The sequence below is a fragment of the Syngnathus acus genome, chromosome 5 (assembly GCF_901709675.1).
Source record: "Syngnathus acus chromosome 5, fSynAcu1.2, whole genome shotgun sequence".
Lineage (NCBI taxonomy): Eukaryota > Metazoa > Chordata > Actinopteri > Syngnathiformes > Syngnathidae > Syngnathus > Syngnathus acus.
In genome coordinates, this window is record NC_051091.1 from 6241766 (window position 1) to 6266973 (window position 25208).

Genomic DNA, 25208 nt, shown 5'->3' on the forward strand with positions numbered 1-25208 from the left:
ATACTGTTTACTGAATGGATGTGGTCCAATTTAGGGTCAAAAATTGCGCTTCTTTTGCGTAAGTGAGGTAAATGGTGAACAACACAAGCCTTTCCCCATTAACCCGAAGCTACACAAACCATCAGTAAATTAGAGAATTAGAGCCAAGTACTCGCGTGCGTGTTGCTGACTCAGGCGAGCGCTTCACCCCCCCCCCCTCTCTCTCTCTCTCTCTCTCTCTCTCTCTCTCTCTCTCTTTATTTTTTTGCCAATAAGACTTTGTTGTAGCGTCAGACGTCATTAATGTGGTCTGGATATTGGAGCGCAGAGCTCTTCTTCTCTCGGCCACAGGGGTTAATTGCGTCCCTTCGCCACTGTCAACTTGTGTTTTCCTATTCCAACGCAGTCAGCCGTCTGCTTGCGATCAGGGCCAGCCAGGTCGAGACTCGCGCTTTTATGAATGACTAGCGAGGCGGGGGGATGCCAGTTAGCGAGACCGGGCTCCACTGGGACCAGCCGCCGATGAGAGCGATTAACGGCGGAGCGGAGCCGTGGCTCACTGCGGAAAACGGCAAGCCTGACTGCCGCAGACTGGCGTGTAAGCGCACCGTGAGCGGGACACGCTCCACAGCGTAGAGCAACAACGGCACCGTGACCGACCACAATGTAAGTTGCTTGCTGCTGACTACAACTCGGAACAAAGGCGTCACATAAAGACGCTTTCGTGCTCGGTTCCCCTTAATTGCAGAACCCCCACCAAATTATCTGTCTGTCTGTCTGTCTGCCCGCCTGTCTGTCTGTCTGTCTGTCGATCCATCAAGTAATTCAAATGTGGTAGGTTATCAGACTATATTAAGTGCATACAAATTACCTTCAAGTTCAGTCTCCAGGGTGTCAAACTTCTTTTGTTGAGATGGTTGCCGAGGGGCCAATCAAAACACTGAAATCACATGAATGTTATTTGAATTAAAAATAATAAAAAAATCAACAGCTTAAATTTTGTGCAACATCAATTTCTTTGAATTGACAAATGCAGCAAGGAAAGTCTGAATTATTACACAATAAAACATGGAATTTGTGCATGCTTTGGCTCCATCTGGAATGCCCTAGGAGGCATATTGTTTCATTATTTTCTGGTATATGGAGAGTTTTTTGAAAATCTGGTCCACAAGCCTTACGTTAGACACCTGTGCTAATACTACCGATGTTTCACATTTACACGTTCATTTCATTTCTACATTCAAGGACACTTCTTTATTGGTATCAATTTCTTGGCATGCTTATGAATTTACACGTGAGCACCAGTGTGCGGTTTGCAAAGCGGAATTCTTGTCAGTGAAGTCCGTGGTGGCTAATAAATGATTAAAGAAGATAAATGATGAAGTACTCGAGATAACTGTTTACCTCCGTTTGCACTCCCTTGAGATTCCACCGCCAAGCTTGTCTGTCCGTCCCACCGACATGAAGGATGAGGATCGGGAAACGGAACGAGCGCCTCTTCTTTCTGAAGTACTCGGTCATGGCTCATTTGTCTCCCTCACAGGTCCATTCACATTGTGGCTCTGGGGAGCGAGTGCCCCGGTGGCGTTGGGCCAGGGGAGGAGATTATGGGCCAGGGTCAGCTGCAGGGAGGGCTGCTGTGGAGCTACTTGGGCCATGGGGCGCTGGTGGGCCCCAGTGAACTGGAGAGCACCTTGCATAACCCAGCCTTCATGGAATACACCTCACGCGTTTTTGGTGATGTCACCATTGTGGTCCAAGATTGTCCCAGCTGGGTGAGCCATGTCTCTTTTTGGACTGTAACCCTTGATGGATGGTGATTTGTTCACGTGCACAACACACAGTGTGATAAAAAGAACTTTGCGGAACTAATGTCAGTCATAAAATGTATCACCAAACTGATATGGTTACTTTGTACACTGCTCGCTCGTCGTAAGACGTTCAATCATTTTCTATTTTCAAGGTCACTTTCTTTCCAAGCGCTGATTGCAGGTTTCAGTGAGGAATTTTAGCATGCTGTCCTCAAACTTTAGCCCAAAAGAATGGGATTTGTTTTTTTTTTTAAGCACATGAATTGAAGAATTGCTTTCAATTGAATTTGCAGCAGTATAAGTGCTCTATTGTGGAGCTGTCTTAGCCTGGCAATAGTCTGTCACTCGTCTTTTGTTATTCTTCAAATGACAGAGCACTATGTAGGTTTTGCCAGCTTTTTTAATTCAACCAGATTTTCTCTCATTTGTGATTTTTTATGAGATGTTAAAGTGATGTTCTGAGGGGAATGGCTCTCGGGTTATCTGAGGTTACATCCATAATAGTCATCACAGCCAACTGTTCATTAAAATGATTTATCCTTCTTTGTCTCCAGGATTTGTTGGACAGTGACTGGGCCAGCGTCCGTAAAGTTCTTGAGCAAGCGGACATTCTGGTCATCAAGTATTCAGTGACCGACAAGCTGGCTTTCCAGCAAGTCAGGAATGGATATGCCCCGAGACTGCGCCCACTTTTGAGGCACTGGGGCGTGCCTGTCATCTTGGTGGCAGTTGGAGCGAGGCTAAACGGTGAGAACATATGACATTTCGAAATATTTACTTGGTCATTGTTTTGGCCAATAATTAGTCCTTCACTTGTTTTTGATAGCAAATTAATTCCTAATTATTTTGATAATCAATTACAGATTCATTGATTTTTAAAATAATTATTTGCAGCCCTAATATCAACTGATGACTTTGCCCTTCTCTTGTTTGTGTGCACAAATTAAGAGCAGTGCATGATTTGGCAGCTGTGCACGTATTAAATTTCATTGAGAGCTACAGAATGTGATTAGTGTAAAAAAAAAAAAAAAAGCCAATCAAATGCACAGAGTTGTATTTTTAGCTTCTCTGCTCAACATCGTTTGAGATTCTGTCAGCGCAGCGCGGACGAAAGATCACAGACGAGTTGTGCTAGTGGGACGTGCGCACTCGTGTTTGTTGATGTTGCGTGGAGGCAGAGGGGGGGTTTGTCTTTTAGGTTGTTGCTGAGACTAGGCTGAGAGAATGATGGCTGCGTTAAAGCGGTGGCGAGCAAAGGGGCACAACCATTCCGCCAAGGGCACACGCGTGCCATAAACGCGACACTGATGTGCCAAGTCACCGCCTGACAGACGCTCAAACCCCCATTTTCACTCAGTCTCACGCACGCACACACACAGACACACACATACACACACACTTTTGGCTGAGTGCCTGTAGGTTATTAGCATTATGATTTATCAAATGCCTCAGCACTTAGCAATGTCCTACTCATTCTCTCTGGCTCTGTTCTTTGTTCCGCCGCTCTCTGGTCCCTTTTCCCTCCTGCAAGATAATCCCACTAATTTTCTGTCAGATTTCACCCCCCCATCCGCACATAGCTCAGCATGGCAGATTCCTGCCAGCATAGCACTGCAGATATTACATGTTTGGAAATTGCCCAACACAGCAGGGTACCATTATCTTCATTCAATAAATAGATCATCTACTAATTCATTCATTTTTTTTTAACCAGACACGCTGAGAGAATATGGAATAAAAAGATTGTCAGCTGAGAACTGAACCGTCATCTCTTTATACAGACGAGGGCCCTCCGTGTACGTGTCCGCTTTGCGCGTCTGACTGGAGCAGCTGCGTGCCTCACAGTGAAGGTCTGCAGCTGTCCCGGGACCTCGGGGCCACCTACCTGGAGTTACCCTCACTTAACCATGTGTTCGTGGGTCGCTACTTTGGCAGCGTGGTACACACAAGCACACACGCACGCACACACATATTGCTCCTTACCTCAGGCTTCTTCATTTTTGAGATAGTACATCTTATGATGGGGGCAATTTGTTCCCTATGAGAAGAACAGATGATGTAACAACTTATTTTTGTACCTTGTATTTCTGTATTGTTCAGCTGGAGTACTTCATGATTCAGTGTCTGAAACACAAAGCCAAAGAGAAGCCAGAAAAGAGACGAGGAAATAAAGTCAATGAGCTTCGTCCGCCTCACTTGGAACAACCAGGTCAGAACAATAATGTGGTAAAATTATTTGAGTGACAGTTTTGATTCATTTTTTATATCATTTCCCTTTCTATTCACTAATCATCTCTCAATCTTACAGAAAATGATGTGCTCATTTTTGGTCTGGATCCAAATGTATTTTTCTGAATTGCAAATTAGCAACTAGATTGCAACTAGTGTGAGGTAGATTGCACCCAAAGTCGAAATCAATTTTAGTCTGGACTGTTTTCAACAGTCGACTGAGAAAAACAACAACTGAGTGTTTTGTTTTTGATGCAGCTTGGATTAGATAAAATTAGTCATTAATCTCTCTTCCAGGACCAAAACACAGAATTTGACATTATTAGACCGCAAATATGTTATTGTATTTTCAGTTATTAAACAAATTCTTTATTTGGATGACATTTTGATCAGCTAGTACCTGCGTTGAAAAGAAAAAAAATTCAACTACTCCATCCGCTATCTTCTTGGCTTCTGTGTTTATAATCTGACAAAAAGACTGACAGTTTGCGATCCCTCAGGGTTGCGGTATTTATTGCCGCTTGTCGCTTAACTCGATATCTTACGGTGTCACCCGCTCTCATTCGATGGACTACTCAGCTAAAGCCGAGAAGACAGGGGAAAGGCAGTTTACAACAACGCGTAAATGGAGACATACCATCATGCTCTCTCTTTCACCGCTCTGCCATTTTGTCCCCTTTATGTTGCTTAATCAAGAAAACAAATCTCACTCTGTAAAAAGTCTATAAAAAAATTCAAACTATTTTCTTGATTCATGACCCCAAACCGACATAATCAAATAGAGAAGACAAACTCATTTTGCTTTCCTCCTCTGCACGGCTCTTACCTGTGGCACACATCCTCGCCTTGCCCAGCTCGTCTTCCTCCAATTCGCGTGGAGGAGTCGAGCTTCTCCCAAGACATGCAGTGGTTGTTGGAACGCGGCGTGCAGTTTGCCGACGTGGCCTTCTATGCCGGGGACTCCGGGAAAGAACTGGGATGGGCTCACGCATCCGTGCTTTGCGCTGTCAGCCCGTATTTCCGACAGCTTCTCCTGGGGCCCAAGACCAGGTAGGAGATCCACGTAAAACACCATCAAGCCATCTGTAGCCAGCAGGTGCTTACCTCCTCCTTTGCGCCATATGTTGTCTTGTTTGCCAGGGAGCGGCCGCAGTCACGGTGTATCTGCAGGGAGAGGGACGGAGCCCCTCACTCGTTAGTCTCTACCTGGGATGGAGGAATAATTGATGACATGCCTCGATCTGAGGGACACCTGGCTGGTCGCCTCTCTCGTCTGGTGGTGAAGGATCCTCTCCTGTGTATGTGCTTATGGGAGACGCTCATGTTCATTTACAGAGGTAAAGCACCAAGCAGAACACAAATCTTTGAACACACACGCGCTCCTGAAATGAGGTTGAAGCTCAGAAAGATAAAGCGCAGAGTGAAAGTGAAGGCTTCGTTCAATCGTTTGCCTTTTTCAATTATGCTCACCCTGATTCTGTTATTTCCTGCCAACTGCTACAAAACTATTTGTTGCCACGCTCTGTCTGCTTCAATTGGAAATGTGGACGGAATCATCAGACTGACATTAAAACGAGCAGCCATGTTTCAAGTTAGATGAATAAATATTGAATGTGCTTTGGCAGCAGATGGTGGTTTTTCTGTTGTTGGGTTTGGTCCAATGTTATGTCAAGGGAAGCTTGAGCTGGAATTAGTCAAATTAGAGGTGTTTAATAGTCGGTTTAGTTTTTATTCAGAGAGTTCAACATTAATCAAATGACTTCTTTTTTAACCACTCTGTTGAACTAGGAGATAAATCATTTTTCCCCCAAGAGGAACTAACCTAGCGACAGACCCAGTTATGCATCGAATTTGTTTCCAAATATAATTTATTATTATAAATTTTGTCAGAATAATGTGACTTTTTCCGTGACTTATTGTGGATATAAAAAGTCTTCACACCCCTGTTCAAATCTCAAGTGTTTGTAGACCCATTAATGTAGACTCATTAATGTGACATTACCTGGAGAACTCAATTAGATTTTTAACAATATTTCAAAGCAGAGAAATAAGATAACTTAAAATAGTGTGGTTGCATAAGTGTGCACACCCTCATATAACTGGTAGGTGGCGGCATTCAGAATGAACTGATGACACCTAAAATGTTACATCAGAATCAGCACACACCTGCCCCAAGTACATTTCAGCTCTTCTAGTAAGCTTTTCCCTACTTTGTTGCGCTTTTTAGCAGATGTCTGGCGGTTTGCACGTGTTTACTTTATTTAACATGGGTTTGAATGTGATTGGTTCATTCTCAACAGCTGTAGATGGAACTAGGAGTTCTCCACTGGCGCATTTCTCCCAGCTCATGACGCCTCGCTTAACAAGTGTGTGATGTACTCGGCGCATCATGAAAATCTTCTCAGAGTGCGGCGGCTTACAGTCTGCAGTGCTGCGCTCGCTGTATGTCAGATTTTGGCGCACTTCAAAGACTGCATGTCGTGCAAGAATCAAGCATCTGATTTGTGCGTTTAGGAGCAAAACATTGATGAAAAGCCTATATTGCTCACATTTGCTATCACGCTCGCAGGAGAAACACAAACGCATAAGCTCTGCGAGGAGCTGAGCAGATTATAGGGTTAGCCCGAGTCTGTTTGAAGGACTGCATGAAGAAGAAGAAGCAGGCGCTCGCTCCTTGAAGACAGCTGCTGCAGTGTGCATTGTGAATATTTCTCATGCGGGAGACGACGAAGGTGGCGGAGGAATGAGGCGAAAGTTGCGAAGAAATAAAAGAGAGTGAGGATGAGGAAGGAAGGTGCAGCATGGAGGATAGATAATACAATGAGTGTGTTGTGCTTTGAGCTTGGGGGCTGGCGTGCCAAGTGCAGAATATGAATGTCTTATGTCCTCAAAACACTGCAACGAGACAATGTAGTGTGTAAATAAAAAATAAAAAAAGATGTCGCACTTAACCTCTCAGTCGTGCACAGCAAACGATAAATGAATTGCTACATTTGAGAGTTTTGTTGAAAAGGGCTAATCTCATATGCCACGCAGGTAGTATGTGTTTATTTTGCATTACCTAAGGAAACAAAGAAGCGCCTCAAGAACTATTGTTTGATGTTCATTTGTTTGAAGACTTTGCTATTTGGATAGTCACTTTAGCAGATTTTTCCCCACAGAATGATATCTTGTGTCTGTGAGGAAAAAAAATCCCCTCCCCATGAAATAATTTCACGCTCTGGTTTGTCGCTGTGTGTGTGTGTAAATGTGTGTCATAGAGGCCATGATTTTTACTAGGTTGATGCTAACCCTGTAAGACTGAGCCTCCTTTTGAAGCGTGCTGCTGAGTCATTTGATTTGTCAATGGCTCAGTCTACTTTGTACGTAGATCTGCAAATGTATCACATATTGCACACTAAAGGATTATCAGATGTTGACCGAGGGGGGTTTATTTTTCTTTCTTCATTTTTATCTCATTTCAAATGTCGCCTCTGTCTTAAAGCAGACCTTTCAGTTGCTGCGTCTTTAAGGCCCCATCCATAAAAGCTGCGGATCATCAAGCAGATGATCTACGAAGACATCCATGACAGGATGAAGGCAAACATAGAAAATGAGAAAAGCAGTGGATATTTTTGGCTCAGACTGATGAGCACTTTTACACAAGTGTTCCGCTGTACACAAGATTAAAAAAAAAAAAAAAGCAAAAATGAATAATTTACTGTAATTCTAAAAACGGAATTTTAATGCTGCATTTGCATTGGATTTTATTAGATTATGCACGTACCAATGAGGGTGTTCTTCAAACTGAAGTGATGATCATGACCATTTCAGATGATGCATTTGTTGATGTTTTGTAGGAGCGTGGGAGTGGGAGCACCTTCAGGAGGCCTTGGAAGAGAAGCTGAAGAACTCGCTCGCCGTGGCTCAGCTCATGGAGCGCATACGATCGCTGATTGGCCGAGAAAGGGTGAGTTTGAATTTTGTCCTCTCGCGTTTCCTCTGCTACTTCTCCTTCAAAGAACCAAAAAAAGAAAAGTCGGTTTCATCATTTCGGATTTGGTCATTTCGATTTGGAGTTTTACAAGTGTCGCTATAATAAGTCTTTCTTTACCAAATAAGAGATTCAGTACAGTAATTTGCAACATGTTTTTAAATTGGCCTTAATCAGCGAGATCTTGTTTTGACACGGCACTGTTATAATTAGCATATTTACATAATTAGTCAGCATAATCACCTCTTTGATACTGTGGGAATCAACGGTAAATAAACAAGACCTGCTCTCGAGGGAGCACAAGTAGATTATCTGTCAGGTCTTAATACAGGACATCAGGCGTGAAATTCATCAGCGGGATTTCTCGCTCTATATTTAGAGTGAGATTAAGAAAGACGGCAGGTGGCCTGTGCGCCGCAGCCCATCGAGAAGAACTGTATCTAAAAATTGGACCGCACCCAGGAAGTTAAATCACCCAATGGGCAGGATTTAAAAAGAAACATCTGGTTTCTAGTTTTCGCCTGTTTCGATGCGCTTGGCATTGCAATTCGATTGTGTCCAGCCAGCGCTATGCGAGACTATCCGAGATGCCATATGTATTCCGCTGGGGGGAGTGAGGTAAATGTTCAGAATAGCAAATACCTTGCAACATCTTGTCATCCAGCTCAGGTCTTTAACAGCTCTCTCTCTCGTTCTCTCTCTCTCCTCTTTCGGGTTCTTGTGTGCATGTGCAGGGGACCCGAGACACCCCAAGCGCACGCGCAGCCCAGTTGGGCCCCCAGACTCTCGTCAACCTCTTCAATTCCCCTCTATATTCGGATGTCATCTTCATGGTGCAGGGTGGGTTGACGCACTAATTAACATTCCCAAATGAACGCGCAGTCACACAAAAGAGGAAGGTCACATTTTATCAGACTTGATTGAATTATGAGCTTGCTAACAGGCGCGGTCATCCATAAGAAGAGAAAAGAAGATAAAAACGGACAAGCTGTGATGAATCTCTTTTGTGTTTCATCCCACGTCTCCTTTTTAAAGGACTCCTCGATAACAAGATAACAAGGACAGCGAGACGCTCTTCCTTTTGTGTGCTTGAGTTCGTTTTTACGGGAATAATTGCAGTTTGAGTGCTGGCAGAGCTGTCAGTGGCTATGAATGGCGCTCAGCAAAAATGTCACGGCTTGTGCACAGGCCACTTGTGTCACTATTTCCTGTTGAGTTCAAGAGCCCGTTCGAAAAGCTCATGAGTCATAACTCGGGCTGAATCGCAACACATTTACCCTGCCTGCCACGTGAAGCTCGAGAAAGCTTGATTTAATGAGTCTGAGATTACTCCTTTTTGAAAACTAGTCATGAGCCAATATTGCTTTGTAGATTTTCACTCATGCTCGTCACCAAATCTCAGTTTGCAAACGACACCTTCACACCGCTTGCATTGTAGATTTACTGCGTGTGTGTCTTTCTTTAAGGGAGTGTATTGCCGGCACACCGAGCAGTGCTGGTAGCACGCTGTGACGTCATGGCGGCCATGTTTAGCGGGAAATACGCGGAGGCCCGGAGTCGGGTGGTACCCATCCATGGGGTCTCGTCGGACACTTTCCTGTCCTTCCTGGAGTACCTCTACACTGACTCTTGTTGTCCCGGTACGTTCAGTGCATGTAAACCACGTCTTCTTTATCTGCCCTAATTAAATCCTCCGATTGAGTATGTATGCTGGAACTTTCACTTAATGTTTTATTCATTCAAGCTCTCTTGGGCTCTGCGTTTGAATTTAAATAAGTCAGGGAGAATAACGCATTTAGAAGTCCCCACTGAGTCGAGCGCACGCCATTTATTTATGTTGTTTGCCCACGTATTGTGTTCAACTTCAGAGATTCCACCATACACTATATGGTGATGAATATGGAATATTTTGGTTACAATTTTAGCCAACCAGTGGACTACCTATTTAAAGCCTCCTATTAATAAGCAGCCAAGCCAGATGAAAAATGACTCAAGTGTGCTGCTGCGGTGTTTTCCTGGAGGCCTCGCTCACTGAACGCAAGCACAGATGACACGTCGCATCAACCATCTGTGCGATCGCAACATGCTGCCGGTGTTGTTCCCCGAGGGGGCGGAAGCAAAAAAAAAAAAGAACAGCAATTAGCTTAATATGAAATTAAATTTAGCCACGACAACATCCACGTGTAGCTTCACAACTTCATCTGCTTAGCACAGGATCAGGCGTAGTGCCTTTTGTTGTCCCTCTGTCACACTTCATTTTGCTTTTCAAAATAATTACAAATGATTATTCTCTCCGGTGATGACAACGTTAAAAGGTCACATGTTTTTGGGGGGGCAAATTTCGTCTTATAACTGCAAAACCAAGCAACTAAGATGTCGTTTTGTTCAAGGAGGCTAAGCAGGTTGGTTTCCAAATAGGCGGTTTCATTTTGAGTTGTGAGAATGAGGAATTGAGCCTATAAAAATAACCTCCAGAGGCTGCAGCCGCTGACTGTTGTGCGAGAGCCCAGAATTCAAGGGCAAGGCAAGGTTACTTCACCAAGGAAGGGAGGGAGGGTGGGAGGAAGGGAGGATACCATTTGCATGATCCTGACACATTACATACAGTATACATAACAAACGATATGCACGTTGACTGGAAAACACAGTATGCTAATTTCATAATTTACCATCTTATGCAACCGGATTTTTTTTAAAGATGCCTCCTGCCCACTGAAGCCTAAAATTTATTAGGGGAGGATGTTGAGTGACAGCAGTTAGGCTAAGTTAGGAGACGTTCTGTTTACCTTGTGACATCACGTAATGCCTGAGACGTCATGTGTTCCAAAATCAACGGCATATTTGACGTCATCGGAAAGGTGACCTAAAGCAGGAGTTGATACACAAGTGTGCAGCTATATGTGAAATATTACCCATGAAAATGATAGTTTGACTGTACACAAAATGGATACATCTTTTAGGTCGTCCAGCAAACAACTCCCACAATAAATGGTGCTTCACTAGAAATAAGAGCTTAAAAGTTTGGCCACGTCTTTATTTATGCGCTTTAATATGTAGCTACTTGAGGGCACTGTAAATTGTAAAACTGTTTTTAGTTCCTAATTTTCCCGCAGCATGCGGCAGACAGACTGCACTGACACTTGATTGCGTTTTGTTTTTGTTGGTAGCCAGCGTGCTGCAGGCCATGGCCGTGTTGGTGTGTGCGGAGATGTATCAGGTGAAACGGCTGCAGCATCTGTGCGAGGTGTGCGTATGTGCTTACCTGCAGAGCATGCCCAGCAGGGAGCTGGCGTCAACTGGCATCAGCGTGATTCGGCTCCTCCGACGGGCAAAGGTCAGTGCTTTGAAGATCTATAATCTTAAGGGGGGGAAATGGTTTGCTGAAGTTTAAAACGCTTACTGAATGTGTTCAAACACCATTTGAGGACTTTTTTTCCCCCTGTGTTCGCTAGTGTCACAATGCCGAGCAGCTCTACGTGTGGCTCCTCCACTTCATTGCCAACAACTATCTGATCTTCAGTCACAAACCTGACTTCCTGGAGCTCTCAGGTTAGTGTGCATTGTCATTTCATTTTTAAAATGATGAGTAAACCTACATCATTTCTTAGTCCCTATTATCTCTGGCCAGGCAAATACATTGGGAACAATGCACATTTCCTTTAAAATTTTAAAACAAGCAGACCTACCTAGCAATCTTGAAAAGTGTGCTTTGAAAATTAATTTTGAATAATGGTTGACACTCCGTCACCCATTGCGCAATTTGCACGACTATTTTGCCGTGATTAACCCGAGAATAGAAGAATACAGACATCACTGGAAGCCTTCATTAGGTTTTGTGAATCTCAGAAAATCCCGCGAGTGTGTACAATATGTGTCGTGAGCCAGCATTCGGTGAACAACCTTGGCCACGCAATCACGTCAAAGTGGAAAACATGGACGCTCAAGATAGAGGCTGATGAAAAGGCCGGGTCATAGTATTACAGTTTATTTTCATCCCTTATACACACAAGGCTCATTTTAATCTTTGGACGGACACTGTAGGGCACGAGGGAAAGTCAAAGGTCAAGAGAGAGTGTAAAGACGCAAAAACAATTCCCTGCCTTCCTGGATGCGATACAACAAAATTGACGTTGGCTTGTACAGCATACATTAGTGTGTATGTGTGTGCATTGGTGAGTTACAGAGGAGGAGCGTGAGCAGGTAGAGAGGCTGCGCTGGCCGTCCAGAGGATATCTGCAGGAGCTCAGCGAGTACCAGCAGCGGCGACGCAAATTACGCAAGACTCGCTGCGTCGTCATGTGATGTCGCCTGGATGCACACAAAGACCAAGAAGACAGAAAATTAACACATTTTGAGTCCCTTTACCTGAAGCGTCCAGAAGTGACATGAATTCACCGCTAGGGTTGCAAAAGGGTGTCAAATTTCCATGGGAAGTTAAGACGGCGAATTTTGGAAATTGGAAACTTCTAATGTGAATTATCTTGAAATTGATGGTAATTTAATAGAAAAGGAACATTTTGTTCAGGCAAAAGCAAACAAAATTGATAGCTCACCTTACCCACATACATGCCACTTACATCATACCTAAATGAAATCTTGCTTCAATCTGGATTATTCTTGCATTTCCCCCCAACTATTTTTAATTTCCAAATAAAATAAAAATTCCTGGTTTAGCCTCAAATCCCAACCTGGAAAATTCCCACCATTTTGGAACCCTAATAACCACCATGACATGACACTTTGTCTTCATTCCATTAAGGCCAATACAAACACAACCAATTCTAAATCGGAAGCAGTGCTGTGACTCTCAAAACTGTGACAATGAATGGCTCCATCCCATGGACAAACAACCATCAGGATCTCGTGCTTGCCATTTCTTACGCTGGCGGGTAACGACCTGGCTGGACAAGCGGAAGGAAGCTTGTGTGGTTTCTTTTTTTTTTTTTTTTTTAACTTGACATCTGTCCTGTCAGGATGTGTAGCTCCTATGTAGTGGACACAAAAAAAGTGCATATTGTGTCTCTATTGGAGATAGAGCCTCAGCAGTGCACTGAACATTGGGGAAGGCGAGGTGGGTAAAGCTGCCAATAAGACAGCTCTCACTCGCAAAACCTAACAGGAGGCACAACCATTTTTTATGACAATTTATTGTGCTCATATTCATTGATTTCTTTCTCAATCTACACTAGGAACAGATGTGATTATTACATGACATTGCATTCATTCAGCTTGTAGTCTGTGTCAGACGTGGACATTTCAAATCGGCAGAGAATTAAATCATCAATGTACTAAAGACTGGAGTGCTGCATACACCAAATCCAGGATAGTAATCGACGGGCAATAACTTTTGTCACACTTGCATGATCAGGGGTAACAAACCTTTGGGGGAAACATTCACATCCATCAATGTGTTGGTATACTGAAAACCACAATGCCTCTGGTTAGATACATAATTTATTGTATCAGTTTCTATTTTAAATTATGATGATTTGGTGCTGCAATTATTTTTGTAATATATACTTTTTTTTATTCCAACAGTATTTTTGTTGATTTAACCTGTACTGTATCACTGATGATTTTCATAAAAGCTTTAATTAACATTCTTGATTAAACATTCATATTTACCACGCATTTAAAAAAACATGTGAAATTATAATTATTGTTGAAAACGAAGCCTACGGTATCAACAGTAAGTAAATGAAGAGACTGCATGACTCAGTGATGAGCATAGCATGTTTGCTAAAATTGCTGTGTAATGCAGGTATCATTGCAGGTTGTTGTTTTCTTTCACTCGCTTCAAAAACTCTATTCAACTCTTTTGCTACCTGATAGTTTAGCGTGGGTCACTGAAGAGCCCCGATGGACTTCAGCATTCCTTCCAGTTGGCCGCTCTTATGCAGCGCTGCCACATCACTGCCGCCACCAACACACTCCTCTCCAATGAACACCCTTGGAACCTAAATTCCAATGAACAAGCACAAATTACACCGTTTGAAAAGTTGGGGTTTTTTTTAAAAGAGAAAGAATGAAAGATGAACATTGATAAACCAAAGCAAAATTGTTTTGTTTTTTAAAGCAATGACACCTATACTTTGCTTAATTTCAGCCTCCTTTTGTCTCTCCCAAAATCTCTTTGAATGATGTTTTTTTATTTTTACTAAACCTTTTCTTTTTAATCTAGAACTTCTATGTCCATGTATTGTATGCTCTTTGTCCTTATTAATTACAGTCTTGTCATACTAGTTGGACAACTCCATGTTACTTGTCAGGCAATACTGCACACTCCCTGACATCTATCAACAAATACTATCAGTGAAGCCTGAACATGTTAACTATGTTGAGGGCAAAGTGTGTAAAAGCACGTTCTTGTGGAAGCATCTCGCATTCGTTTACATGGATTATGTTGCTTTCCCATAATAAAATAGACTAAAGTGAGCTAGAAAACCACTGATGCTGCACTGTAAAGAATGACCGCAAGTAAGTTAGTGACTCATGGTTGCGCAACACATTTACATGGACGTCACTACTTTGCACACTACATGCAAATTGAATATCTGGTTTGAAAATCGAGGTGCAGTACGCAATGCAATCTAATCGTCATGTAAACACTATTAACAACACCATACAAAACTGTTTTGAAAATGTGCATATTTTACGACAGTAATTCCAAAATACGACATTCTTTACGGCATTTAATATACAAATAGTACAGTTCTTCATTTCTGCAGCAATTTCTATTTTGTTGAATATCAGCCAGTAAATTCAAAACCGTAAAACGATCCAAAACGCACATAAATCCTGTTTAGACAACAATGGGTCGTGTTGTACTCCAGAAAGTATTACTTTTGTTGTTTAATCGTAAACCGATAGTAAACGCTGTGTCACGCCGATCGTGGGCAGTACTGCACGTAAACGGCGCGACTCCGATATATAATTTCAGGCATGTTCCAAGTAAACATCCGGCATTTAAAGCATAGTTCTCTTAACTTTAAAATGAACTTTGATTTCACCCCACTAATTGTCAGGTTGTGCAGACGACTCACAGTGCGGGCGCCGGTGAGTTCCAGGAAGTAGTCCTGCATGCTGCTCATGTCTTGCCGTGCGCTGATGTCAACACATTCCAGATGTCCCGGCTTGAACTTGTACTTCGACATAACTTCCTTGGCCGTGATACAGTACGAGCATGTAGGCTTAATGAACAAGACTACTTTATCTCCTTTGATTTTGGCCTGGACGAACTGCTGCGCCATCTTGGGTTTGAGGTGAAAGTCTGCAAGACTGGGGGAGGAGTTATTCGGCGTCTTTGGCTCAGCTGGTGGTGTACCCTGATGAACCCCAATATAACGATAAAAATGTGAAACTGTAGTGCTGGCTCTGCTGAGATTTAAAAAAAAAAAAAAAAAAAAAACGACTAAGTGCAGACACTACGAATCGAGCCTTGTTGCAAGAAAAACCGCGAGTAAATAACACGACAGAAAACAATGTTTGTAAAAACCAAGTGGATTTTATTGAAATGTCTTGTACATTTTCAGCTGAGCAGGATCGCATTTCATTCCAAATACACTTGTTTTTTGTTTTTTTTCAAACCATGGCTGAATACTGCCAGGGCATTGCTTAATCTTCTGTTATTTCGTTTAAGACTTGATGACTCCCTCCTCAAACAATAAGTCATAAAATGAGAACATTCCAAGCTTTTTTTCTTTCTTTTTTTTTATGAAAGTATCTCTTTGGTTTCGGGGGCGACATAAGTGTTCAGAATGTAAAGGCCTATGCTTACGCATTGTTTCAAGTGGACCCGGTAGAATGAAATCAAATCTTCAAATGAATCAAGTCTTCTGTCTGCACAAAATGGCCACTTATTCTCACAAACAAGGAAGAGGAAGATTTGGACTGCCAATTTTTTTTATGATTACTTTCAAGAAAGGAGTTGAATTGACCCGTCCCATGATTGGTTAATGACCGCAATTACGGGTGGTGCCAGTTCTAAGAGTGACTTGAATTCCTCTCATTACTTGTGTTTAGGTGGAGAAAAGTATTGACCCATTAATGACAGGTAGTCTAGAAAATACAGTTTTAGATTTTAAGCATTGAAGTGGTTCAGACTAATGCAACTTTTTTTTTGTAATAGGGGGCCCACGTTCATTTATTTTTTTATCCATCATAAAATCCTACTTCACGTAAGTGTACTAGAAACGTGTTTAATTATCAAGAATTGAACAGTTTTTGTAAACGTTTCCCTTGTTAACAAAGTCTCAAAATATATATTTTCACTTTTCATAGAATGCACGAATTGAATACTACTAATAAGCATCAATGCTCGGCAGAACTCAAAATACATTTGACCTGAAAATACATATTTGTCCCTCGGGTGGATGACAGCACTAAAGGCAACTCAGAACCGACAAACGTCTCATTTGTTACTCCAGCCAGATTGATCCCGAGTGCTCTGGCTAGTCAAACAAGGTAGCAGCTTTTTTTTCGTCTCATTTTCAGTTTTCCAAGTTTCTTTTTTTTTTTTTTTTTTTTTTAAATTTTACTCATTTTTTACACATTTTTTGTTGCCATCACACACTCTCGCGCACGCGCACAGTCTGTAACACACCTTCCATGCTTCACATCCCTTCTTTTTAAGCTTCCGACACACAAACACACACGCACACACACAAACACACGCACAGCCTTTTGCCAGGCAGTTGTGTTCCTTCGTATAGACTACGCACCAAAAGGGTGAACCTACACCAACATTCAGCGTAAACACCTTAAGGCACCCAAAATGCACCATTGACATCAACACTATTGGTGCAGGGGGGGACACTGTCCCCTAGAGGTCTTTACCTTTAGTTACCTCTCTACACCCCATATGGCCAGAACAATTTACAATCCATATAGACAACAGCTCACTTAATTTCCTCTTATCGCATCCTTACTGTTGGTTCTCGCGCTCGGCCCCCCACCACGTGACCTCCAGCAGCATGAGAACACAGCAGTGAGGCAGGAGAGGAGACATTTTTGCCAAGAGATGATATCTGGATCTTATGTGCAAAATGGCTTCACAATGTCAAAACATAAGGCCCATAACTGTTTTTTTTTTTTTTTTTTTGGCTTACCAAAAGTTAAACAATCTGCAGACTCTTGCACTACAAGTCCCAAAATAAATAGATCTTATTTTCCTTAAATACAACTTAATAGTTTCTCTTAAACTCAAAAATACTTCTAATTGCTTCACGATGAAGTTTTTTCGAAAGAAAAGAGATGAAAAGTCCTCCCAAACCCACTCGCTTTTCATGTTGCCCCGCCTCTGAAAGCGAAAAGGGAACCAAAAAAAAAAAAAGGGGGCCAAAACAGAAGGGCTAAAATTGGGACTCGGAACAGTTCAGGCTATAATGCAGCCTGTGGAATGAAAGCTGGCAAGAGGAAGGAATGAACGAAGCAAAGCGGTATAAGAGTGAATAAGGAAGGGCGGAACACGCACCAACCGTGGGGGTGTTAATAAATAAGACCCAGTTGGACCCCTCCCCCCGAATGGACATTCCATTCACAATACTGATCAATGATGTGGCGAGAGGACTCTCAGCACCAAGTTTGGACTCGGCGCTGGTCAAAATCCGCGATGAGCCGCTTGATGTGCGCCAGCTTGTTGTGCAGGTACGCACAGCGTTGTTTGTCCCCGTGGTAGTTTGGGCTGTGCTGGAATCACAACGGGCACATCATGTGAGACCACAAATCGATCAACGGGGACAACAGAACTATTATTGCGGAGGAAAACCGGACATCAGAGATGTGCTCGCTCACTTACTTGTTTCATCTTTTTGTATTCTTTCACAACTTCATCTTGCACCTTCTACGAAACATCACAGAAACACGCATGAGAACTCATATGAGCTTGCTGCTTATATCAACCAGTAGCATTTGACAAAGTGAAAATAAAACAGAAGCAAAGATGACCTGATAATCTTTGGTGCCCGGTGCCAGCTTGCGGCACTTGGAATCCAGCAGCGTGAAGCGGCGGGTGATCTTCTCCACGCGGGCGTGCAACAGACGGTACTCGTCGTACTCGGCGTTGAAGTCGTCCTTGTAGTGCTGTCGCTGCTCCGTGGACACCAGTGCTGTGTACTTTCTATAAAGCCAAAAAATGATGAGCCGCTTGTCATAGTTTGTGAATTCTGAAAGGTGATGGAGCAACTTACATTTCATAGTCAGGCACTTCGAAAACAGTAGATTGGCCCGGATTCTTGTCTTTTTCTGGGTAGTCTGGAAGGAAAGTGCAAAGGGTTCATCTTGAGTCGACGTTACCTGATTAGTTGGCACTGAAAAGATTTTTAAACATTTAAATTTGTCTTTTTAAACATTTAAATTGTTGTTTCCTAAATGTGACCAATAATTATACTGTATCATCACACAACCTAATGACGCACAACAAAATAAGATTAAAGCAATTGGTGCTTGCCAGGTATGTTTTTTTTTTTTTAATCAGTGCAATTAAACGATTAGAGTTGGGTGTTGGCTATCAGTTGGAATGCTTTTAGTTTACACGCGCAGGTGTTACTGTTCTTTTTCACACTGGCACAGTCACTCCCAGATCGGAGGCTGATACTCATACCTGGGTTTAACTCAAGCTGTTGTCGGGAGGATCTCCATGTTTATCTGGGAGAAGCGTCGTTTTAGCGTCTTCGAAAAAGTTAGCGTTGAATACTCTGAGACTGAATTTTCAACTGTTTGCCATTAATTATGAAACGCAAGATTTTAAAGGAGGTTCAAATAAATGTGAGGCGCTTTGAAAAGCTAATAGTTGAACATCAGAAATATGGAGACAGTACTTCTAGAAGGCCATCACTAGAAATGTACCTTGATGTGTGTGAACATCTCTTCTTTCATCCTCAACATTCTGCCTCTTTTTCGATTTGGGGCTCTCCGTAGCCTGCTCGACTACGCTTAGAGAACTGTTGCTGCCCTTTTCTGTCCATTTCCCTTGTCGGTCCTTGTCTTTGTGCTTTTTGGACTTCTTCTTAAACTTTTTGCCATCACTGGCCGACAAAGGAGGGCTGCTGATCACAGTGGAGGTTACAGTGAGCGAGGTGCGAGGCGGAGGGCTCGGCGAGGCCGCCGGGATCGGCGGCTGATAACGCTGCAACGGGACTCGATCGGATGGCAAGGAAGTTGGCGAAGGGTCCCGGCAGGAGGAGCTCTGGTCCACAGGCAGGTCCTGGGTGCCGCAGCCCTCCGGGGTGCTGGGGGAGTTGGAGCTGGAGGCTGGGCTGGGCTGCTGGTGAGAGGGCGCTGGAGGGTGAGAGGGAATCGGGAGATGGCTGGGCGGGCCCAAGATGACGTTGGAGGGCAGAGAAGAGCATTTGGCGCTGGGGCTTCCCTCGTCCTCGCGGCGCTCCGAGGATGAGGGAAGAGATGCGGCCGGCCCACGGTTGCTGAGGTGGGAGATACGGGCTTTCTTTGGCGCCAAAGGATCGATAAAGTCAAAATCCGGCTGGCGCTTCTGCACAGGAGAAACATATTTTGTGAAAGGTCGAACATGCGTGTGTCTGTGTGAGAGTTTTTCGAGACAAAATATACCCGAGGGGATGACGATAAACTGTCTTTGGGAGAGCTGTTTGAGGAGGGTGCCTCAGTAGGAAGACCTAGTTTGCTGTGGAAGAAGGGAAATGTGACAGAGAAGCCGCGTTGTCAGTTTCAAAAATTCGCTAGTCCACAGTTTCAACTGTGCCTTATCCTCAAAGTCGATGTTGGTGCAAGAAATTACCGAGTCAAGATACGCTCCACCTGGGTCTTCTCATCTTCAGAGTAGCCAGGCCAGTCTCTCTGGACGTCACGATAAATAAAGTCCTTCAGTGAATATGTGTTGTCTTTGGGGTTAAGGGTTGCCACCTGTTTAGTAAAGACCGAGAACGTTTCAAGTTCAGCTTTGAGTGTATGAAAACGGTCAAATCGAGATCTTGTGGTGGGCGCACATCTGTGCATGCAAATTATGTTGAGCAGCATAACTGAGGCAAAAGCCACAAGAGATCTTCTTACTACACCTGTTGCAGGGCGGTCCCCAAGGAGTTGCGGTCCTTCGGGTTGATGCCGTCCCGCTGCAAACGGGCAAGCACTTCCAGTTTCTTGTAGGACCTGAGCGCCAAAAGGTGAACCACACGGTCGCGGAATGGTCGCTGGGAGACAGCGTTGTTGGAAAGGCACTTGCGGATGGTATTGGCTGGGTTGATGGGCGTCGACCGCTTGCGCTCCGGGACCACCTCAGGTGTCGACAGTGCTGGTTTACGGACATGTACTTGCTTACCTAGAAATGGAGAGATGTGATTGACATTAGCGGGCTGCTCTAGATGTTACGCTTGATCTTGCTCAGCGGTTGCTATCAACTTGTCTCCATTAGTGAAATTGAAAGTGGCCAAGCCAGGGAGGCTGTTTGCACATTTTCACCGACTGGTGCTTAGGCATTATGAAATTCTAAAGCTCTTTATGAGATTAAGGTTAGCGAGAAAGAAACACTCCCCTTCTTCTTCCGCTGCGTCCAAAGGCAGAGACTAAATGTAAAGACTTGAAAAATAATTCAAAAATAATAATGAAATGAAAGAGTATCTATATTTTACTGTAGATCGTCTATTAGCTTATTCTGTAGCCAACATTTAACTGCCCCAATTCCACCAACAAGCAGCGCCTCTAACAAGCTTTTTTTATCACCCCATTTCAAAAGTCAGCAGTTCCTCACATTGCCCAATTTCTATCTTGCCTTGTTAATGCAAATCTATCCCCAGAGTCCCTACAAACGAGCCGAAGGAGGTTTTTTTTTTTTTGTAAAGCTTGTTTAGCAGATTGTAAAGGCTGGTCTTAAATTGTGGTGCTGGTTTCCTCAAGTGTTTAACTCACTGCTTAAGATTCAGTCCTTGTTGATTGTTAGTCATAATATATCACGCAGTCAAACCAATTAACAACCTACTTTGCATAGCAACGTGCATCTTAAAACACAAGGAGAGTTTTTTTTTTTTTTTTTTTAAATGATGAAAACCAGCTTGGCTGTGCCGCTAAAGCGCCCAAGAGTGTCATGTCAGGAATGTGATGAGAAAGACGGATGGCATTCTAACACCTGCGCAGCCAGCCTGCCAAAGGCTCGAAAACGCTCACAAAGACCTTGGTCCCTGTATTTACTGGCAAGTCCGTTTTGATTTTTGCTCAGGATTGTCCAAAACTATAAATTATTAACTGCCATGAAAATCTGCGGACCGTTCCAATTGTACGATTCAACATCTTGTCTTCTTTGGCCTTGAGCCGTGACATTACTCTAGATAAATGCCAGCACTTGCATTTTTTAAATCGGTGAAGTTATAAAAACAACGATGGGCTATTGAAATCCAACTTCATGCTCGATTTAAACAAAACTGCAAAAGTTGATTTGAGTTAATTGATTATAAAACCCCTTTAAAAAAAATGTACAGATGGTTCCATGCAAAGCTGATTAGTGGGCACAACAAAATAAATGTTCCAATTTGGTGTGTGGATTATAAACAAGTGGCGTTTGGCAGGCGGTGAGTCAGTGAACCACAAACAGCTTCATCATCTACCTTTGGCCCTTATCAACCCGACTGTTAATCTAGAAAAGACCGAGATGGGAGAATGGCTTAGTCAGTAGCCGTAAGGGCTTTGAATGGAGTCAGGCGGGTCAGCTTTAACCTATTCAGTCCCTGAAAAAAAAAAAAGGGGAGGGGGGGGTTTAGCAGAGCGGGGAGAGTCAATCGGACATCTAACTACTAGATGAGCACCAGGAGGGTTTTGGAGGAAGTGTGATGAAGAGAGTTGAAGGGTCTTGCCTCTGTACTGGCCCCCAGGTTTGATGACTTTGGTCCCACGTTCACGCGTGTCCTCCACAGCCTGGGTCATACGCTCCCGGGTCACCTGGTAGGAGTCATTGGTCGCGCATACTGTGACCTTGTCCTGTACTGTCGCCAATAATGCCAGGTGAGAGGCCCCTGAGCTGGAAACAATGAGGCAAGCGGTGTGTGAAGGAGAACAAAATGCCGGCAAAAAGTGTGGTAGGACAAGAAGAGCTGATCGGGCCATTACCTTGAAGCATATTGATGGATGCAATCGAAGCTTCCCTGAGGGTTGTCTTTGCCGACGTTAGACAGGTAGAAATCAAAATTGTGGGAGGCAGAGGAAGAATCTGTCTTGGGGATTTTAATGCGCTGAAAGAATCCACCCCAAAAATATTTCAGAAAATCCAACATGATGAAGATGAATAATTTTTATCTTACATTTCAGAATCAATGGCGTTGGAGACTGTCGATATCTAAAATGTGGTTCTCGTCCCACAAAATATTCTCGTAACATGTTGTATAAATACTCCGACAAGGGCAACCACCTTTAGTTGCTGACTACTAATAGCATAGATTAGCGCTAAAACAGAAACAGTTAAGCAGCTGATTAACTTGACTAAGCAAGAAAATAAAGGAATGAATGTGTGCTCCGACCAAACAAAAATCATTTTATTTTAAATACATTCTTACCCCTTGGAGTCCCTTGAATTGTATTGTTGGCCGCAAAGAGGATACATTCTGCAGAGATTAAGGGGGGGGGGAAGCACAATAGTTAAATATTGTTGGCAGGGACTTTTCAGTCAGATTAGTCAGGAACTATGAACACAAACCCAAATTTATGGAAAAAACGGTAATAAATTTGACTGACACAAAGGAACTTCAAACATCTTGATTCGGCAGCAGAGCAGAGCCCTCGGGGCCCGAGGCACCAAGAAGACCGTGCAAACCGCCCAAACAGCAATGAACCCTTTTTTTCCGAAATATTCAGCATTTTAGAAAACAAATAAAACCCAAAATAAGGTATTATGCTACTTTGCTGCTGATGGCCACATATTGTCAGAGCAAACATATTTGACAGAGGCTATTTCTGAAATGCTTGTTTTTTTATGTGTAATTGGACTGGTGTCGACTACCACAAATATGCAGAGGCTTTGCTGCTGCATTGCAGAGTCGGTTAGGACGGAGAGTCGCTGGGACTCCTGGCTCCTGCTCACAGCTGGAGCAAAGACTTCAAAAACTGTTACGTCAACCATTTTTTATGCAATCTGCATTTCATTATACAACAGCGTCTCTATATGACTTGCCATCTCCTACGCGGAGATAAGCAAAGCTATACCTTACCTCTATACTTTAAATGGGACAGAGCGGTCCATGTCCCGGTTGTTAAACTTCTACTCCCCAAGCCACTGACGAACTCCCCCCTCCCCCACCCACACCAACCAGTTCTGATCGCATTTCAGATCTGCAGTAAAAAAGAAAGCCCCTGTAGCACTGGTCCAGCTACAACACACGTTGCCCACAGGGCAAAAAAAACAAAAAGCAGACGGGTTTGGCTGCTCAGTCAGCAAGAGATGGCAAGCCGCCCCAACACAGCGTGCGCACCATCATCACCGCATCCAATTAGGCCCGGAGCAGTATCCACTACCCACAAAGAATTTCTTCAACCTTGCAATGACCCCGTTTGTCACAACTGCAATGTTGGATCCTTTCCTCTACAGAGTTTGACCATGGGGGCAAAATCCAGATGATGTCTCATGTGTGACATACAAGTGCCATAAAAATGGCTAGGAGAGATCCCTGAACACTACACTCAGCTTTGGGTCCATTGGCCCTGACGGGGGGCTCTATCGGTGTTATGTAACAGCAAAGTTGATTTCAGCTAGACTTTGGGCATCTACAACTCACTTTCCAGCTTGGATCACCTGTGTCATACCTAGGTGAAGTAGCACCGTGCGCGTGTGTGTGTTCAAGATTAGAAAGTTAAATATAGCTACAGTTCGGCAGTGTTTTAAGTTTAACCCAAATAGCACACCAAGTTAACCGATTCTTACTTCAATCAAGAATACAAAAGCTAATATTGTTTTAAGATCTAAATACATACTTATTGTGGACTAAACATTCAATAAAACAGAGGGAGATGTACAAAAAGACGCAATTAATAGGCTTCTATTCTCATGACATGTAAAAGAATTTCAATGACTCAGCAAACTTGAATTTTTTTTCATCATCTTGCCTCCAAAGTGGCAGCATGTCAGTGAATAAGCAGCCTGGCTCTCCAGCTTATCCTGCAACGTACTGCTTTAGAAAAAAAATCAAATATATCATGGACCATATGGGAAAATGGCTGGACAATCTTAAAATTCAACGAACGTAATAGGTTAAATTGGGGATTATTTACTTCATCGGCTTATTTACCTTCACAATTTCCCTCTTTATACTATTTATGAACAGTACATTAACACAAGTAAACCGTTTTTAAAATCAAGCTACGTTTGTATTAACACCGGTTACGCCCTTGTATTAACTACCTTCTAACAAGTTAGTAAAAGCACAATTTTGTCCAATATAAATACTTTGGGAAAAAATGGATTAGACACTTTGCACAGTGGTCAGTCCAACACAGCAAAGCTTCTCACTAACAGATTGCTAACGAAAGCTTGTCAAAGTGTCACAGTTGAAACAAGATATTCTTAGTTAAACACCGTTTGTCAGTTCTTAAAACTCAATTGGCTCAAACGTACAAAGCCAGATTTATTGTTCCCCGTTGATTAATTGAGTGATCCTAGACTAAAAACGTCGACATTTGATCGTTTCTTTTCGCTGCCAACAACTGAGCTAACGAATTGCATTTAGCTATGCGTGGCACTTGGGCTTCCCAGCAAAGTGTCAGGCAAAGCGGTGATCCGATGGCATTTCACTCACCGTGCAATTTTGGTAACTTTCGATCGCTCTCAGTGCTGTCTCGGTCAATTTGACATGCAGAACGGTAACTCGGTCTGCGCTGTGTTGGCCACAATTTAATCCGTAGCTCCCATCCTCGGAGAGCGCCGCCATGTTTAGCAAGCCTCCACCATCGTCCCTCTGAGGCAGGAGCATATAGCACACCGACTCCCCTCTCAGCCCTTAGCGGCCCGGGGAGGGACTACAAGCGCTCTCGCTGGCTACCTCCTCTCCATTGGTTGCTGCTATTTTCACTTCTCCTGCCACACAAGTTGTCACTGTCGCTGCATTGGCATCTTTTTCTGATTCTTTGCTCGATAATAAACTTGAGTACTAGATTAAGAATACTACCCATTACCTGTCTATTGAGCTATTTCAAATAGATTAGAATGTAAAAGAAATACTTCCATAGTCAGTGCCAGCAGGGCTGAACTGGCCATGTCATACAGGGCAAAT

At 43.3% G+C, this 25208-nt stretch overlaps 3 protein-coding genes across 5 annotated transcripts; 1 reads left to right on the top strand and 2 right to left on the bottom strand.

Annotated features, from left to right (window-relative positions):
- Positions 1-52: 52 nt before the first annotated feature.
- rhobtb3 (Rho related BTB domain containing 3) lies at positions 53-11839 on the top strand. Of its 2 annotated transcripts, none has more exons than XR_005098093.1 (12): positions 53-645; positions 1523-1754; positions 2345-2537; positions 3572-3729; positions 3891-3999; positions 4874-5069; positions 5160-5356; positions 7859-7968; positions 8727-8832; positions 9459-9632; positions 11164-11326; positions 11445-11541. XR_005098093.1 is itself a non-coding variant. In XM_037252682.1 (12 exons), coding segments are annotated over exons 1-12 (1746 nt in total). In that variant the 5' UTR covers positions 53-643; the 3' UTR covers positions 11547-11839. The 2 variants fall into 2 exon arrangements, 1 of the variants encoding a protein (XP_037108577.1); XM_037252682.1 differs by having other exon boundaries at positions 11160-11326; positions 11445-11839.
- Positions 11840-11955: 116 nt separating this feature from the next.
- Positions 11956-15297, bottom strand: glrx (glutaredoxin (thioltransferase)). 2 transcript variants are annotated; one of them, XM_037252693.1, is made up of 3 exons: positions 15036-15297; positions 13831-13949; positions 11956-12301 (listed from the first exon to the last, which is right to left on the bottom strand). In XM_037252693.1, exons 1-2 carry the CDS (start codon positions 15240-15242, stop codon positions 13836-13838), a joined length of 321 nt encoding a protein of 106 aa, XP_037108588.1. In that variant the 5' UTR covers positions 15243-15297; the 3' UTR covers positions 11956-12301; positions 13831-13835. The 2 variants fall into 2 exon arrangements, with proteins under 2 accessions (XP_037108588.1, XP_037108587.1); XM_037252692.1 differs by having other exon boundaries at positions 11956-12300; positions 13818-13949.
- A 175-nt stretch (positions 15298-15472) lies between these two features.
- On the bottom strand, positions 15473-24923 carry ell2 (elongation factor for RNA polymerase II 2). Its single transcript, XM_037252681.1, has 12 exons — positions 24735-24923; positions 22503-22550; positions 22060-22181; positions 21807-21970; positions 20022-20281; positions 19745-19869; positions 19558-19630; positions 18838-19480; positions 18180-18243; positions 17938-18109; positions 17789-17833; positions 15473-17679 (listed from the first exon to the last, which is right to left on the bottom strand). Exons 1-12 carry the CDS (start codon positions 24906-24908, stop codon positions 17563-17565), a joined length of 2007 nt encoding a protein of 668 aa, XP_037108576.1. The 5' UTR covers positions 24909-24923; the 3' UTR covers positions 15473-17562.
- Positions 24924-25208: the final 285 nt, after the last annotated feature.

Excerpts from the sequence above, each read along its gene's own strand:
- rhobtb3 (XM_037252682.1), top strand. Across the intron at positions 1,755-2,344 it reads TCCAAGATTGTCCCAGCTGG|GATTTGTTGGACAGTGACTG; the intron begins GTGAGCCATGTC and ends CTTTGTCTCCAG. Across the intron at positions 5,357-7,858 it reads GCTCATGTTCATTTACAGAG|GAGCGTGGGAGTGGGAGCAC; the intron begins GTAAAGCACCAA and ends GATGTTTTGTAG.
- glrx (XM_037252693.1), bottom strand. The coding sequence starts at position 15,242 with ATGGCGCAGCAGTTCGTCCAGGCCAAAATCAAAGGAGATAAAGTAGTC. Across the intron at positions 13,950-15,035 it reads AACTCACCGGCGCCCGCACT|GTTCCAAGGGTGTTCATTGG; the intron begins GTGAGTCGTCTG and ends ATTGGAATTTAG.
- ell2 (XM_037252681.1), bottom strand. The coding sequence starts at position 24,908 with ATGCTCCTGCCTCAGAGGGACGATGGTGGAGGCTTGCTAAACATGGCG. Across the intron at positions 18,244-18,837 it reads AGATGTTCACACACATCAAG|ACTACCCAGAAAAAGACAAG; the intron begins GTACATTTCTAG and ends CTTTCCTTCCAG. Across the intron at positions 18,110-18,179 it reads GAAGTGCCTGACTATGAAAT|AAAGTACACAGCACTGGTGT; the intron begins GTAAGTTGCTCC and ends TTGGCTTTATAG.